This window comes from Manacus candei, unplaced genomic scaffold (genome assembly GCF_025592945.1).
Source record: "Manacus candei isolate 608988 ecotype Guabito, Panama unplaced genomic scaffold, ASM2559294v1 h1tg000005l, whole genome shotgun sequence".
NCBI classification, from domain to species: Eukaryota; Metazoa; Chordata; class Aves; order Passeriformes; family Pipridae; genus Manacus; species Manacus candei.
The window spans coordinates 87,385-103,250 of record NW_026138053.1 but is presented as its reverse complement, the minus strand read 5'-3'; the positions used below and the strand labels follow the sequence as shown (position 1 = coordinate 103,250).

General features: G+C 58.5%; 1 protein-coding gene across 3 annotated transcripts; it reads right to left on the bottom strand.

Moving 5' to 3' along the window:
• Nucleotides 1-63: 63 nt before the first annotated feature.
• TIE1 (tyrosine kinase with immunoglobulin like and EGF like domains 1) lies at nucleotides 64-15,777 on the bottom strand. Of its 3 annotated transcripts, none has more exons than XM_051808473.1 (23): nucleotides 14,505-15,777; nucleotides 13,507-13,794; nucleotides 10,178-10,288; nucleotides 9,915-10,070; nucleotides 9,685-9,816; nucleotides 9,290-9,430; nucleotides 8,948-9,076; nucleotides 8,417-8,562; nucleotides 8,116-8,260; nucleotides 7,698-7,856; nucleotides 7,367-7,504; nucleotides 6,969-7,259; nucleotides 5,603-5,893; nucleotides 4,760-5,073; nucleotides 4,448-4,658; nucleotides 4,187-4,297; nucleotides 3,894-4,084; nucleotides 3,654-3,767; nucleotides 3,431-3,501; nucleotides 3,142-3,182; nucleotides 2,928-3,024; nucleotides 2,581-2,680; nucleotides 64-2,323 (listed from the first exon to the last, which is right to left on the bottom strand). In XM_051808473.1, the coding sequence occupies exons 1-23, from the start codon at nucleotides 14,548-14,550 to the stop codon at nucleotides 2,252-2,254; spliced, it is 3,495 nt and encodes a 1,164-aa protein (XP_051664433.1). In that variant the 5' UTR covers nucleotides 14,551-15,777; the 3' UTR covers nucleotides 64-2,251. The 3 variants fall into 3 exon arrangements, with proteins under 3 accessions (XP_051664433.1, XP_051664443.1, XP_051664452.1); XM_051808483.1 differs by having other exon boundaries at nucleotides 4,880-5,073; XM_051808492.1 differs by lacking the exon at nucleotides 5,603-5,893.
• Between the last annotated feature and the right edge of the window lie 89 nt (nucleotides 15,778-15,866).

The window sequence follows — 15,866 nt, the reverse complement described above, 5'->3', positions numbered from 1 at the left end:
CTCCTATCAGATAGGCGGCATGTCCTGCCCTTGTGGCTACCGGCACGCCGGGGGGCTGGGGTAGGAAGAAAAACAACCCCGGAGAAACCAGGGAGGCCCCTGCGTGGGGCAGGGCAGGCTGTCGGGGGCTGCTGCCATATGGGAGCATGGGACATGGAACACTGCTCTGGCTCCGCCCTGTCCTTTGCCACCTGGAGTTTGGCGTGCCCTGGGTCTGCTCTGCCTCCGGCCCCGTGGCTGTGCCGGGAGGGGAGCTGCAGGCACGGGGGGCACTGGCAGAGCCCGCACAGTTGCTGGTGGTGCTGGTGCAGGAGCAGGGCCACCATGGGGGGGTCCCATAGTCACGCTTAGCCTCATGCCAATCCACCACTGCTGCCTGGCACGAGTGGCCGGAGGGTCTCCCACCCTGCCAGGGCACAGCACAGTGGCACAGCCTGGGGGGCACCAGCCAGGGCACAAGAAGCCACTTATACATGTGTCCTCACCATGCCAAGGCCGAGTTGGCTTCTTGCCCAGCAGCTGGGGCCAGCACTGCAGGCGTTGAGCAGCCAGCACCAACCTGCCACAGCCAAATTTTGTCAAATCAGCCCCACTTCCTTTTCCATTTGGCTACTGGGCTGTGCCATCAGGGAAGCAAAAAGGAGAAAGGCCTTGATGTGAGCAGGACTAATGACACTGCCTCAGTCACCATTCCCAGCCGGGAGCAGAGGAGGTGCAGGGGCAGTGGCACACGTCAGGCTGTCTGTGAGGGCCAGTCCCCATCACTGGTTCACTGGGGACCTCGGGGGTGGGGCAGAGAGGCTGTTCACCAACAGTTGCAGTTAACACCAAAGAGCACTGGAGGCCAGAATGGAAAATCAGAATGGTGTTGACAGGGTTCAAAGACCTTCTGGGGATAAAAGACTCTTGCCCAGAAGGGCAAGTGCAAATGCTCCTGCCTCTGGCTGGGTTACCGGGCTCTGCAGGAGCCGCTCTTGCTTCTCGTGGGACTGCAGAAGATGGATAGTCATGCCCAGGGCTGAGCAAGCTGAAGCCAAGAGAGGTGAAGCCCACCCAGTGTCAGTGTAACAAACAGCAGCAGTGCAGCTGAGGGAGCACAGCCCGGGACAGGCACTCCTGTGGGAGGGTCAGCACAGAGCCCGGGTGATCCATGAGGGACAGGCACAAGGGAATCACCCCTGTAGCACGTGTTGTGACAGGCTGGTCGAACATGGCAGGCCCTTTGCAAGATGTGAGAAGTCACCTGCTGGCTCAGCACGGTGCTAGGCAGGGTGGGAAGGCTGCGGAGCTGCACAGCCCCACTGGGGCCAGCCGGAGGAGCGGGGCCATCCCTGTGAGGAGCAGCCAACCAAGGGGAAACTGCAGGAACAATTTTCAAGAATGCAAGAGGCAGATGTGTAAAGGAAGGACATAATCTGTTCTCCATATCCCTTGGGGACAGGACCAAATCTTAAATTGTGTGTGGGAGCGAACATGTCAGTTGGATCCTAAGAAAACCCATCTCCATGGCATGATGTGACCATGGCCTTTCCTGGGGATCATCAGAGGACTCCAGTGGGGACAGGTTTCTGAGGAGTGCCCACCACAGCAGCAGACCAGTGGGCCCCGCATCCTGTTCCACAGTGCTGTCAGCAGGGTAGAGCTCAGTGTCCCCCCGCCACTCCTCTGGACTCAGGTGCCTGTTGCACGATGTTTATTGTCCATAAGGCAGAGCTGACACCTCCAAAGGGTCACTGCAGAGCTGGAGGCTGTGCACAGCCAAAGTCATCCCTTTGCACCTGCCAGGGTGGCCCCATCCCACACCATCAGGGATGCTCACAGCCCTGCTGGCACCACTTCAGGCCCAGAGCACACTGAGAGTTGCAGGGCAGGCAGATGCTGGGTTGCTGCTTCCCCCTCTTGCCCCAAAGCTTGAGCATTTGTGTCCATGGGCTCAGGCTCCTGAGAGCCCCTCTCTTGGCCAGTATGCTGCAAGCACCGTGCTGCTGTTTGTCCTTGGGGGCCATCCCAGCACGACCCCAGCAGCATGGGGCTGCGTTGGTGGCTGATGCCATGGCAGTGTGGCCAGCACACGCTGCGTGGGCAGCCAGGGAGGGGATGGCAGAGTCCTGCTGCAAGGAGGGCGCTCTTGGAAGGGGCACCAGCATTTGGCCACTTGGTCCTGGATGGGGATGAGCAGCCCATTGTCCCCACAGCACTGTCCCTGCAAGCTGGTGCCAGCATCACCCCTCTGCACAGTGCCAGTGCAGCCTCACGCCTCCTCGGCGGTGGCATCGATCCCCGCATAGGTGAAGTTCTCAAACAGGGCCATGTTCACGTAGGCCTGTGGGGGAACACCAGTTAGGAGCCATTTGTGACACTGCCCCCATCTACCTCCCATCCCCACTGGCACACTCACAGGCACTGTGCCCTGGGGCGGAGGCAAGAGGTCTCCCCACACCCAAAAAGTGATACTGGGGTTACCACCACACATGGTGAGTGTCACACAGGTTCTACCACTGGCTGTCCCCTCCTCAAGCCCAAGGAGTGCTCCAGCATGTGGACAAGCCCAGCACAGGATGGGCATCTGCCACCACTCACCTTCCTGGCCTCCAGCATGCGGATGAGCTGCATGGAGATCTGGGCAAAGGGTGGGCGCTCGTAGGGGCGGTCGCGCCAGCACTGCCGCATCAGCTCGTACCTGGGGGCAGAGATGGGCGGCTCAGTGTGCCCACGGGGAGAGGGGAAAGAAAAGCTCTTTGTGGGAGATGGGGGGAAGCAGGTGGAAAACTAAAGCCCGGGAAGGGCATTTGGTATGTGAGACCCCAGCTCGTCACACAATGCAGAGGGAACCAGGCAGAAGCTACTGCAAGGTGGTGGGAGCCCTGTGGGGCAGTGGAGTCAGGGGGACGTGGGTGCTGCCATCAGCTGAGGCTTTGCCCACTTACACCTCATCGTCACAGTTGCGCGGCTTCTCCATGCGGTAGCCCTGGGGCAGCTTCTCGTAGAGCTCGGCACACGTCATCCCGCAGTACGGTGTCCCCCCTGCAGCCAGAGACACACAGCTGAGGGGGACGGTCCCCAGGGTGTCCCCTCCAGGGCTCCAGGAGGACCAGACCTACAGGGACCCGAGTGGAGGCAGGGGACACAGAGAAGTCTTACCCAAGCTGACAATCTCCCAGAGCAGGACGCCGAATGACCACCTGAAAGGGCAGATGAGGCTGTGACAGTGCCCAGTCGAGCCCTGATGATGGGCATGGGACAAAGCCCAGGGTGGAATGGACAGCCAGGGCTTGGGCTGAGCCAGCAGCACCCCAGGGAGATGCATCAGCACCACCTCCTGCCCTTGCAGCACCCAGAGCAATAGCATTGCCACACTGACTGTGCCAAGGAGGGCAGGAGGCAGCCCCAGCCATGCCCCAGCCCTGGTGCCCCTGCCTGCAGGACTTACACATCACTCTTGGTGGTGTACACGCTGTAGTTCAGGGACTCAATGGCCATCCAGCGAACTGGCAAACGGCCCTGGGGAAGCAGAGAGAGACTGTCAGGGGTGGGGGATGCCCTGTGGATGGAGGGCAGTTGGTCCCAGAAGGGTAGGTCCTTCACACTGGTGGTGGGTGTCCTGCCCACTATATTGGTGCAGACCCCATGGAGATGCTTCACTCCTGCCTCACCATTGTCTTCTTTACATAGACCTCCTCCCCTCTGGAGAGGCCAAAGTCAGCAATCTTGGAGGCCAGGTTTTCTCCCACCAGGATGTTTCTTGCTGCCAGGTCCCTGTGAATGAACTGAAAGGGGCCAGCAGTCAGCAGGAGCCACATGCTCCCTCCTGCTGGCCCCAGGGACCTCATGCCCCCTTGGGGAGCCCCCGGGTGCAGGGGAAGGATGCTCTGAAGAGCTTGCTGGGGATGTACCTGCTTCTCACTCAGGTACTGCATCCCCTTGGCCACATCTGAAGCAAACTGGAGGAGCTGCTGGGAGGTGAGTGTGGAGGCTGTGCCGTGCTCCTTGGCAAAGGCTGGGTCTGTCTCCAAGACTCGGCTTTTGCGGAGGAAGTCGAGGAGGTTTCCGTAGGGAGCGTACTCAATGGCGATGTACAGGTAGCCTGGGGGGCAGGAGGAGTTGGGCTACTGGGGCTCTCCCCAGAAAAGAGGAATACAGAGCTGGGCAGAGGCTGTGGGGCTGGGGAGAGTGGGATAACCCTCACCCTTGTTCTCGCAGGCACCCAGCAAGTTGATGATGTTGGGGTGATGGCCCAGTTTGCACAGCACCTCCAGCTCCCCAGCAAAGTCCCGATGGTCATTCTCTGAAGCAAACTCTGGAAGCAAAGAAGGGATGGACACCTCAGGCCTACAAGTGCCCTTCCTCTGCTTCTCTGCAAGTGACTCCTGACTCTACTCAGCACAAATATGGCCCAGGATGCACCTTCATCCCTCAGCCCATCCTGCTCGTCTCCCCTGACACTCACCTTTCAGCATCTTGATGGCTGCATTCATTTTCAGGCCATCCTTTTTGATCATGGCCCTGATCACCTGCCCAAAGTTGCCCTCTCCGATCATGTCCTCAAACTTGATGTCTTCCCACTCCAGGATGGGGTAGCTGAGGGGCTCAGGCTGTGGCTTGGGCCGGCGTGTCAAGGTCAGGGTCCCTGAGTTGAACTGCAGGATGGTCTCTTCCCCCTGGCAGATGGGAATGGGTGAGGTTAGAGGCACCGGGCACCCCTCTGCCCATGTGGCAGTCCCAGCAGGGCAGGAGTCGTGGGCAAGGGTGGGCTCCGCACCCTCTCTGTGTGGAAGTGAGGTCTGGCTGCATCCGGACTGGAGGCTACGGAGCGTGGCCTGGATTGGGCTGGGACGTGGGGAGCAGGGGACACGGTCCTGGTGGGGCAGGCGGCACTCACCGAGCCAGACTGGTACGTAAAGGTGCGGCGCCGGTGGAAAAAGTTCTTCTTGATTAGGAAAAGCGCCAGGAGAGCAAAGAGGATGGTGAGGCAGGTGACGGACACGGAGCCAACGATGGCCAAGAGCAGCTGCTGGTCTATTCCTGCCTGCTCAGTGCTCTGGCTGCCCAGGCTGGGTGGCACACTCAGCGCTCCTGCCAAAAGGAGGGATGGAGGGTTGTGGTCCCCGGTCAAGCCCTGCCCAGCCTGCATGAGTGGCCAAGCACCAAAATAGACATCTTCTAACACCCAGGCACACCACGAAGATACCACAACCACATCCTGAGCCCCTGAAGCCACACTGGCACAGGGGTGAGGGTGTAAGCACCCGGGCCCTGCCTCTGAACCACTGATTTCTGCACCTTGAACCAGATTTGGATCCAGCCACCACCTCCTCCCATGCCAGCTCTGCTCTGCTTCTCTAGCCCCTTGCTCCACATCTCCCTCTGGCCATGGCAGAGCCACCCTGTAGGTGCTGTGCTGTCACCATGCCACCCCTGCCCCATCAGGACTAGGAGGAGCAGGTTTTCTGGACGCCCACAAGAGTTTTGGGCTCAGGCTGCTGCTTCAGAGCCACTCTGAGAGGTCACCACAAGCACCTCAGTCATTCTTTGCTGTGCCAGATTCTGAGCCCAAGCTGCAGCAGAGCTGTGAGCCCCCTGCCTGCTGGGACACCCCTCTCACCGTCTCCCAGGGTCTTGGCTTTCAGGGGCTGGCTCCACTCCCCTGGGACATGGGAGTTGGCGCGGACACGAAACTGGTAGCTGGTGCTGGCATTGAGGCCCCCAATGACCTTGGTGGTTTCGGCGCCGCTGTCAGTGTCAATCCACTGGGGTTCACTGGTGCCCCCCACCTGCTGCAGCTCCACGATGTACTTGGTGATGCCCCCATTGGGGTACTCAGGGACCTGCCAGGAGAGCCTGACAGCGGTGTCAGACACGGACTCTGCCAAGAGCAACCGTGGGGCAGAGGGCCCTGGGACAAGGAGAGCAGAGCGTCAGTCCCTGTGACGCCTAACTTTTGCTGAACACCTGCTCCTGCTCCTACAAGTCCCAGGATAGGTCTCTTGGTGCTTCAGGGGCTGCTGTGAGGACTAGACCCTGGGGATGGCATTGGCAACCAAAGCTGGGCCAGGTTTGAGGGGCCTCCAGGGACCCTTAGCCCCTGCTTGGATGAGATGGAGCTGCTCTCCATGTACAACAGTGGAGCAGGATTGTACTTCCAAATGCTCCTGGCTTCAGAGACTGTCAAGCTAGATGCCTCTGTATTGACTAGCCCTTGTGATGTTTTTTTCTTCAGCCCTCCCTCATACACTGTCTTCCCACCACCTCCTCTGAGTCTTCTCCTGCCTGTTCACAATCCTAACCCCAAATCCTCAAATCATACAAAGCTCTTACAAACAGGGAGCAGAGGAAACCTCACATCCCTCAAGCCTGATGCCTACCAGTCCTCTCAACATGTCCCAGCCAGTGCCAAGTCTCACCAAAGGCCTCATGCATGCCTTCTCCCTTGGTCACCAGAGAGCTTGGTCAGGCTGATGCTCCCCCTTCCCAGAGTCTCCCACCTACGTGGGGGCTGTGTGCATGTGTGTGTGTGCCCACAGGTGGGAGTGCAGGGCTCCCCAGGCCCTAGTGACCATCTAGCAAAATTACCTGGGAGCAGGGTTAAAGTGAACCAAAGGGAAATATTTTTTTCATGCCAAGTATAATTATATCGAGAAACTTGTGTTGCTACAGGGTGTTGTAAAAGCTGCAAGTATGGACAGATCCATCAGGATTTGGGCAAGGGTGCAGAGGACAGATCTCTTTGTGAGCGTCACTTGTGATGGCCTGAATGTCATGTTCAGCTTAGGATGTTTCTCAGCTGCTTGGTGCTGGAGGCTGTAGGGTCTAGCAAGGAAAGGAGGACCCATTTTTCCCAAGCAGCTGTTCATGTTCTATCAGAGATGGAACACAGGAGCAGCCAGACCTGGGAATGATTGCTGTTACAATTATAACTGATTTACCATTGTAATTCCCTGTAATAATTCCCTGTGTTCCACTGGACCCACCTTTGCTGTTGATCATGACCTTATAGGGGTCGGAGGGTGGCCCTAGGCTGGTGCAGTGGTACACCAGCACCTCCAGCCCATACTCCTTGTTGAACTCCAGGTCCCCGATGCGGGCAGAGAGCACAGAGATGGACGTGATGTTCTTCTCAGAAACCAGCCGCCTTGCAGAGTCGAAGAGGTGGACTATGAAGCCATGTGCTGGCTCGTGGTTACTTGGCAACTTCCAGTTGACATGAAGCGTGTTTTTCTCTTCTATGGACCAGCCTTCAATCACAGGCTTGACTGTGGGCTCTGCAGACAAAAACGCAAAACCTCACGGCACATCAGCTCTTGGGCTGCAGACTCTGTGCTGTGCAAGAGTTAGGGTCAGGGTCAGGGTCAAGGAGATGGAGGCTCACCAAGGCACTCAGTCACCATGATGGCTTCAGGTCCCTTGCTGCCCTCCCCACCAGCCCCTGGACGGCTCAGCTGCACCTTGACAATGTAGGCAGTCACCGGCCGGAGGTTCATGAGGGTGATGTTCTCGCTGTTGTCGACTGTCGGCCAACAGGACACATCAAAACCATGCCCATGACCAACAATCTGCCCTACAACCGGGCATTCCCCTCAGCATCCCTACAGGGGGTCTGGTATGGAGACCTCTTCCCACCCCAGACCTCCACTGGTTGGGGCAGCCATCGCCTCCCACACAAGTCCTACCTGTGCCCCCCCAGCCCTGGAGGCACATACCCACAATGGATGACCATGCTGAATTGTCATCCTTGGGCTTGTAGAACAGCTTGATGGAGGTGATGGGTCCATCACCAGAAAAGTAGTCCACGGGTGACACCACGAGCTGGCGGCTCTGCTTGGCCAGCAGCCGGGGGGGGCTCAGGGGTGCTGGTGGCACTGTGGGGGGAAGGAAGGAATGACACTGGTGTGACTGGGAGCAACGAGGAGCAGCGTGTGGAGACGTCTGCCACCTCTGGACTCCCTCCAGCTTTGTCAGGAAAGTCTTTTATAACCACCCAAACCTGTCTGCTGGCACTGCAGCATATGATGGGAAGCACCCAGTCCAGTGCAGGGGGTTTGCTATTGCCACACCGTGCTGTCAGCCTCCCCCAGCAACCCTGGCTTATCCTGCTTGTTGCCACCACCCTTTCCTCACCTCGGATGTTGACCTTGACTTTCCGGCTGTCCTGGCCCCCAGTTGTGGAGACTCGGCATTCCCAGAGCCCTGTGTCCTCCTTCCTCAGGTGCTGCACCTGGAACTCGCAGGTGATCTGTCCTGGCTCAATGATGGCCTTGATGAGCTGTGGGCACAGAGGGTGCTGTGAGCCCCCCTGCCCAGCCCCCTGGCTCAGCCCCAGGGTCAGCCTGAAGCTGTCCAGCAGCCCCTGGGGGAGACGGGTGCTTTTGGGGGAGCTGGCACCATGGAGATGGTGGTGGGGCAAGAGCACGGGTGGTACCTTGAGCACGGTGCCATCAGCCTTGCGCAGCTCCACGCTGTCACTGGTGGGCAGTGGGTTGCCAGTGGCCACGCAGCTGACAATGGGCTCTGAGCCCAGGTTGAACTCCAGCTCTGAGGCCAGCTGGATGATCTGGGGGAACCGGTCTGGCACAGAGAAATCAGCGTTAGGGCTGGGCCTGCCCTTCCCCAGGCATGCCAGGCTATCAGCTGTCCTCAGACCTGGCCACAGCCAGACCCTGGTGCCAAGGGACCAGGGAGATGGATGCTCTGTCCAGCCCTCATCCCCACCCCACATGCTGGGCTCAGCAACACTGTCAGCACAGCTAATCCCAGGGTGCCAGACCAGATGTTTCCCTTGCAGTGCCCTGGTTTCCATAGGGTTGAGGGCTATTTCTGCAGGCAAGGGGTCCTGCTGAACCAGCTGGTGAGGCCAATAGCCATTGGCCCTCCCAGTCACCACTGAGGAAGGAGCCAGAGCTCGCTTGAGGGTGTGGGACAGACACCCACCACAGCCCCCTGCCAGCCTCACCTGACTTCTCGCAGTGCTGCCCATGCCAGCCTGCCGGGCAGACACAGCCACTGAAGCGGTTACAGCTGCCTCCATTTCGGCAGGTGCACTCCAGGGCACAGTCAGGGCCATAGAATCCCGGGGGACAGGCTGTGGGAAGAGGAGAGCTCGCTGCTACCCCTGACCATGGCACAGGACCATAGAGACAGAGACAGCAAACAGCTGGTGCAGGCAGCAGCACTGCTCAGCCCGTGCCAACCCTCAGGCTGGGAGAGGTTTGCACAGGTGCTGCTGGAGAGCAGCCAGACCCTGGAGGAAGCCCAGGCTGGGTGGGAGAGCTGATGGATACCCGCGTTCCCGTACCTTGGTTGCAGCGGGAGCCACTCCAGCCCGAGGCGCAGGAGCAGCCGTAGGGGTCCGGCAGGCAGAAGCTCAGCCCCCGGCAGCCCTGGGCTCTCTGGCACGTCTCCTGGCAGTTGCGGCCAAACTGCCCTTCCCGGCAGGCTGGAAAAAGAAGCGTGGTTTGCCCTCACCTGCCGTTCACCCATGCACTGCTCGGTGCTGCCTTGGGTGCCCCAAGCCCCATTATCACCACCTCAGGGAGACACAGGACCCATGTGGATGGTCCAGCCCTGCTCCAGAAATAGAGGGCAGTGCAGGTGGGGACACACGGGGGGTGCACAGGGAATTTCTACCCACAGTGCTCGGGTCTGGGGGTGCAGCAGGGCCCCCACATATGCCCTGGGCACAGCACCTACCTCGCTCACAGCGGGTGCCCATGAACCCTGGAGGGCAGATACATTCACCGACATGGTCGTGGCAGATGCCACCGTTCAGGCAGTCAGGACAGTCCTTCTCACAGGACGGTCCCCATTTCTTCGCAGGGCAGGCTGTGGGTAGAGCAGAATGGGGGACAGGGTGGCACCAGGCCAGAGGGCAGGGTATGGCTGGCTGTCCCCACGCCCCAGGGAGCCAGGGCACTGCTCACCTCTCACGATGAGGCGGTAGAAGGCACTCCACAGAGGGCTGTCCCCCATGAACGTGGCACTGTAGACACCGTTTTCGTTGACGCTGACGTTGGGGAGTGTCAGGACAACGCGGTCACCCTGCACCTCACCCCGGTCTGTGGTCTGGTAGTAGGTACCTGCAAGGGGACAGAGGGTTATCCATGACCTCCCATGCCTCCAGAGCCAGTGCCAGGCACAAGCTGGGAGCAGCCCCAGCCCTGTGCCTGCTCTCAGGACTACTTGCCATTTCTTTTCCACATAACATCTGTCTCCTTCCTCTTGAGGATCCTGGCAGAGAAGGTGGCTGGCTCGGCAACATTCACAGACTGCGTGGCCTTCACCGGAAAGAGGTGGGCTGCAGAAGAGGAGGAGGAGGAGCACGCTGAGCAGTAGGGAGACACTCCCTGGCACAGCCAAGCACCCACCACATGCTTCTCCTGGGATGTCATGACACATCTCCCACTCCTGGGTCTGCTCCTGGATCCAGGACCCCATCAAGGCTTTGCAGGAGCAGGGCTTCCTTCCTGGCCCCTCCAGTCCCCGTGGGCAGACACCAAGGAATGGGATGGGGCACTCTGCCCTCTGACCAGCCCACCAGCCCCAGCCCAGCGTGGGATGCTGGTGGCAGCAGTCTGGGGATGTGACATCTGGGACAAGCTTGCATGGTGCACTCTGCCTGCTGCTGGCTGGGGAGGTGTGGAATGCTGCAGGCAGGGACATCATGGGCATGTGGGGAGAATTCTGTGTGTGGGACACTGCACACCAGCCCCCAGGAGTGGCCACCCTGTCACAGCTGTTTCCCTGATTCCCCGGGTGCTGGGGTGTGCAGCAGCACTGAGCTCCTGGAGTATTAATGTGAGTCAGCCAGACCCCAGCTTGAGCATAAACAGGGCTATAAATACCTTAAGGCCTGGGAAACCAAGCCCTGGGCGTGCCAGGACAGACACAAAGGAGGACACAGGCGGCTGCTGGCTTTTGGAGCCTGGCAGTACTCCAGCTTGCACTCACTAGAAGGAGCCACACTGGGTTGGAGCTAAAACACATCCAGCTTGTGTCCCACCCCACTGAGGCCAAGGACCAGAGGAAGCAGCACATGCAGCAGGCGCCGGGGAAAGGGCACTGCAGGTCACACTTTTTGGTAACTTCCCAGAATCGCCTCCCCACCTATCCCTCCAATTGAGATCTTTCTTCCGTGGACTTGGCAGTCCCTTGTAAAGGGCACACAGATGTGGCCCCCATTCTGTCTCACTCCAGTTCACTCCCTGGAACAAGAGCCAACAGTTCCCTGAGGATCTCCAAACACAGCCCCTTGTGTTTGCCCACACTGATTTACCTTTCACTCAATCACTGCAGCTCTCCCAGAGTGCATCTATCTCCTGTTTCTTTGTCACTCCAGAGCCCATCCATTGTCTCCCCAGGCAGCTCAGGGATAGCAGCCAGCATGGCTGCTTATTCACTTCTTTGTACCCACAGCCAGTGACACAAGTCCCCGCAGAGACCTTCTGCCATGCCAGGGGGAGTTGATGGGAGCTCCCTGTGACAAGGACCACTCCTTTTCTTGATCTCCTTTCTTTTAGCCAGTTATTTACCCATGCAAAGACCTCTCCTGCCACCGCCTGGGTGCAAAGTTTCTCTCAAAGAACCTTAAAAGGAATTTTCCCAGTTTTCTCCAGGAACCCAAGCAGACAGTGTCAACTGGGTCTTCCATAGCATCCTCACTGCTGCCATCCCAGAGACTCTCCCACTGCAAACTCAGCTGCTTTTTTCTCAGGGGCCACAAATTTTGCTCCTTATTACAGTTTCTGCTAATTTGGTGGGTTCCAATCTGGGTTTACAGGCCTGTAACTCCCTACCCAGAAGCTTTCAGGAAAGGCTGGTGTCCCATGGGCAGTGGCACAGTCTTGCTCACTGCATGCCTGACAATGTTGTGCTGCTCTGTTCCGCTATTTATCGCCTGTCTCCTGCTATCAACACTGGCATTTCAGGCAGATCACCCAACAAGTTTCCCCAGCTTCTGTATTGTGCATGTAGATGCAAAACTAAAAGAAGTTTGGTTTTCTGTAATTGTTTTTCTGAGTGTCTTTCTGCTCCGCATATTGTAACAAATAGTTTACTGCCAGATGTAAACATTTGTGCAATTACTCCTCAGGATCTCTTTGGTCTGCTTTACTTTGTTTTCATAGCAAAGCTTCCAAAATTTATCTTACTTCTTATGTTTTTGTCCATGCATGACCTTTCAGGAGGTGCCAGCTTTTCTCTAACAGCATTCTCCACCCACTGTTTCAAAGCCCTGGCCTGCCTGGTTGTGCTCTCCGGCTAAACAGGGGAGATGACACATGCCAAGCCCCCACAGTGGGTTCTGTATCCAGCCCTCCTGCCCCCTGCAAACTTGTAATTTTTTTGCTTACTATTTCCTTTGGTTTTTTATCTCCTCCTCTAAACAGACCATGGCAACTTCTTTGGAACTTGTAAAAGAGACACCTTTTTGGCACTTGTAACTCCCACAGGGGCTTGAGCCCAGGCACCAACCAGCTCCTCCACAGCACCATTTTGGCCTGGCTATCTCACCCCAGGAGTGGAGGGCTGGGTGGGAGCACCCCTTCATGGGAAAATACTGTCACACCAATGGAGACCCAGAACCAGCACCTCCAGCTATGATTTAATCTGGGGGTGCAGAGCCCCCCCTGTGCTCCTCACCCCCCACTGCTGGCCATGCCTCCCACACTGTCTCTGTTTGCCTCTGCTTCACTTCCTCAGCACCTCTGTGTCTCTTTGGTTGCTCAGATCAGCCTGCTGAAGCTGTGTTTTAACACAGGGAAACTTTTATCCTCTCCTCTTATTCTCAGCAAAAGGTCAACTGTTTTAGCTAAACTTACGAAAAAAGAGCTAAAAAGAATCCGGAGGCAAACACCTATCACAGAAAATCTCAGTCCCAATAGTTTTGCGAAGTCCAAGCACAGAAGGAGCGGAGGTTGGAGGGGGCAGTGTGGGAAAGTGCTGCCCCAGGTGGTATCTCTGCTACTAGCCAGGCCAGGGAGGCCCTTTCGAGTTATATGGCCCAAGGGAGATGAGCCCAGCACTGCTCTTGCCTACAGTGCACCCTGGCAATGCCTCTCAGCAAGGCCCACTGCTGGAGCAGTGACATGCTGCAGCTGGATGGTGTTTGTCAAGCTCCTGTGAGGTTGCCAAAGATATGCCCTGGCATTACCTCCTCCTTGTGAGCCTGCAGTGGAGACATGGGCTGGCACAGCTCCGAAGGGCTGCCCCCCGCTTTGGTTAATGATTTCCAGACCCCACAACCTCCTCCAAGGGCGCTCAGCTTCCTTTTGGACCTTGCCCTGCTCCCAGGCACCATTATGAATCCAGATGGCTCCTCCGTGGGGTTTGCTCACTCTCCTCCAGCTGAACATTGCTCCCATCTCCACCCCGCCCATGCTGGTGGACCTCAAACCTCACCACTGTCCCCACACCACACCAGTTGGCGCTGGGATTGCAAAGCTCCCACGTGCAGAGAGCTCCCACGTGCACCCAGCTGGCAGGCAGGGCGTGCCCACTGCCCCCCCGGCCGCTCACCATTGTGGCTGTTGTGCACATAGACCACCTGTGCCTGCTCGGTCGGGGTGCGTCCCAGGCAGTAAAGGATCCCCACCAGGTCGGCCATGGAGAAGCCCCTGGCCTGCACGTGGTTGCTGCGGTTGCGGTAGTTTTGGAAGCCCATTTTGGGGTGCGTCATCACGATCTTGTTCTCCCGCTCGATCTGCAGGTAGCTCACGTCGCGCTCCCCCATGACACAGGAGAGGAAGAAGTCGGAGTGGGACAGGCTCTGCACGTTGGCGATCAGGGTGATGTCCAGGATGGCCCCTGGGGTGGGGGAGTACGAGGGCACATCACAGCTGGACAAGGGCACGGCCATCCCAGCCCTGCCTCGGGACCAGTTCCTGTCACTCAGATGTCACCCCTTTTCCAGGACATTTTTGCCCCCCCAGCCCAGGAGGCACAGCCATAAGGGAGTTTGGATTTTTTGGGAGAGGAGCTTTGACGCATTCTTTAATGGTGGCTGCTTGAAGGCCCACAGTTAAGTTGTAATTGAATTTATCCGCTAGGGGAGAGTGTACTCTTTTTTAAAGGAGCTGTACCTCCTTTAAATAGCCCTTAATTCGCTTCATGTGGGTTGAGTGTAGTCCTGGGAGGTGAATTAAGAGGGAACTAAGATTCATTTCATAGGCAACCAGCTATCACCCAGCTCGATTGGCTTTGCAGACCCATTGGGATGACACAGTGGGAATTTCCACTCTCCTTTTGGAGATCCCGACTGGCTCAGCTCCCCACCGTGAGCCAAGCTTGCATCAGAATGGGGGTCTCGGGGTGCCTGTCCTCCCATGCTGGGGAGAGGCAGGCAAGGGAGGGCACCGCTGGCCTCTGAGATATCTCAGTGGCTGATCACAAAGGGATATTTCTTCCCTCCAAACCCTGCTCTGATGGCGCCACTGAGCTCCCACAGCTCCCTCATCCCACCAATCCTTCCTGGGGCCAGGGCTGCTCACTGGGGCAGAGGGAAAGGCGCGATTTACCTGCCAGGCATGGGAGGAGAAGCAGAAGATAAACCTGGAGTCCCATGTCCTTGGAGCGTGTTCTGAATCTGGCAGAGGTCAGAAAATCCCCAGCATGTCCCAGCCACGGCGATCAGAGCTGGAGGCTGTGGCTGCCTAGGGGCTCCAGGTAAGCGGCACCTCAGGACCCCTGCCCCCTGCCCGTGCCCCACATCTTGCTTCCACGCTGCTGCTTGACCTCCAGGGCAGCCGGGACCACCTTCTCTGGTGCATAGCCTGGGCACGGAGAGGAAGACGCCTCCGTTCCTGCTTGCTCAGTGGCCAGCCACCCACTCCTCCAGGGCTAGGGCTGTGTGCTCGGTGCTCCCCGGGCCATGCTGAACCCCCAGCCCGGGCAGGAGGTGCCTCACGCCCTAGCCCGGCGGGGCGGCAGCATCCCCATCCCCTCGGTGCAGCCCCGTGGCTGATGGCTGTGGGAAGGGCTCTCTGGAGCAGGGAAAGGAAAGGGGCCAAGGGGCCGTGGCTGGTGGTGGCGGCGGAGCCAAATCCTGTTTCCCATGCGGCGTTTCCTGCTCTCCACCCATTGTTTGGAGACGGCCCTGACTCCAGGAGCCGGCGGGAGCTGCCCTGCATGGCTGTCCCCCGGGGAGCGGCGTGCGGCAGAGCTGAGGCCGCGCACACCTCGCAGGCCTCGGCCTCCCGCCGACACGGGCCCGGTGCCGAGGCGCGGCCACACCTGGGCTCCGTGTGCCGGGCCGGACTCACTCCTGCGGTGGTCCATCATGGGAACACCGCCCAGGCTGAAAGGGGCTGTGTGGGAGCACAGGCAAGGCAATAAAAAGCTGGCCAGCCCACACCGCAGGGTGGCCACTGCCCAGGCAGAAAACCCTCTGTGTTGCCGTAAACATGTCTGGGAGGAAGTGGAAAGCGGCGGAAAACCTGGCTTTCCCTGAGTGCTTTCCCATGCACAGTGCTGGCCCGGGCACAGCACGGCATGACCCCGCTGCCCCCACAGCCCCAGAGGGTCTCAGTCCCTTCCAGTGAGGCTGTGCCAGCTACCGGTGGGGTCCGGGCTTGTTGCCTGGCAAACAAAAAGCATTCCCTGGGAAATCACCGTAAGCTTCACCCACCAAACCTGGTGCTGCTTCACTAATCGAACTGTTCCCATACAAAAACCAGGGCTGCCAGGGAGCGAGCCTCATGTTTTGGTGTAGCATGAGCCCATGCTGTATCCGGCCAGAAATCTAATGCACACATGGAGAGGAAAGGGAAATCCATTCATCGCTTCCGACTATTTACAGAGTGCTCTGGGGCCACGCAGTGCCCATGGCATGCTGAGGGAGGGATAGCAGTGGGCAGGGGCTCCCCCAGTGCAGTCACTCC

Bases quoted from the DNA above. Each gene is read 5' to 3' on its own strand.
- TIE1 (XM_051808473.1), bottom strand. From the start codon at position 14,550: ATGGGACTCCAGGTTTATCTTCTGCTTCTCCTCCCATGCCTGGCAG. The intron at 4,659-4,759 runs GTGCGGAGCCCA...CCCATCTGCCAG, and splicing joins CTCACTTCCACACAGAGAGG to GGGGAAGAGACCATCCTGCA. The intron at 3,183-3,430 runs GTAAGTCCTGCA...CTGCCCTTTCAG, and splicing joins TACACCACCAAGAGTGATGT to GTGGTCATTCGGCGTCCTGC.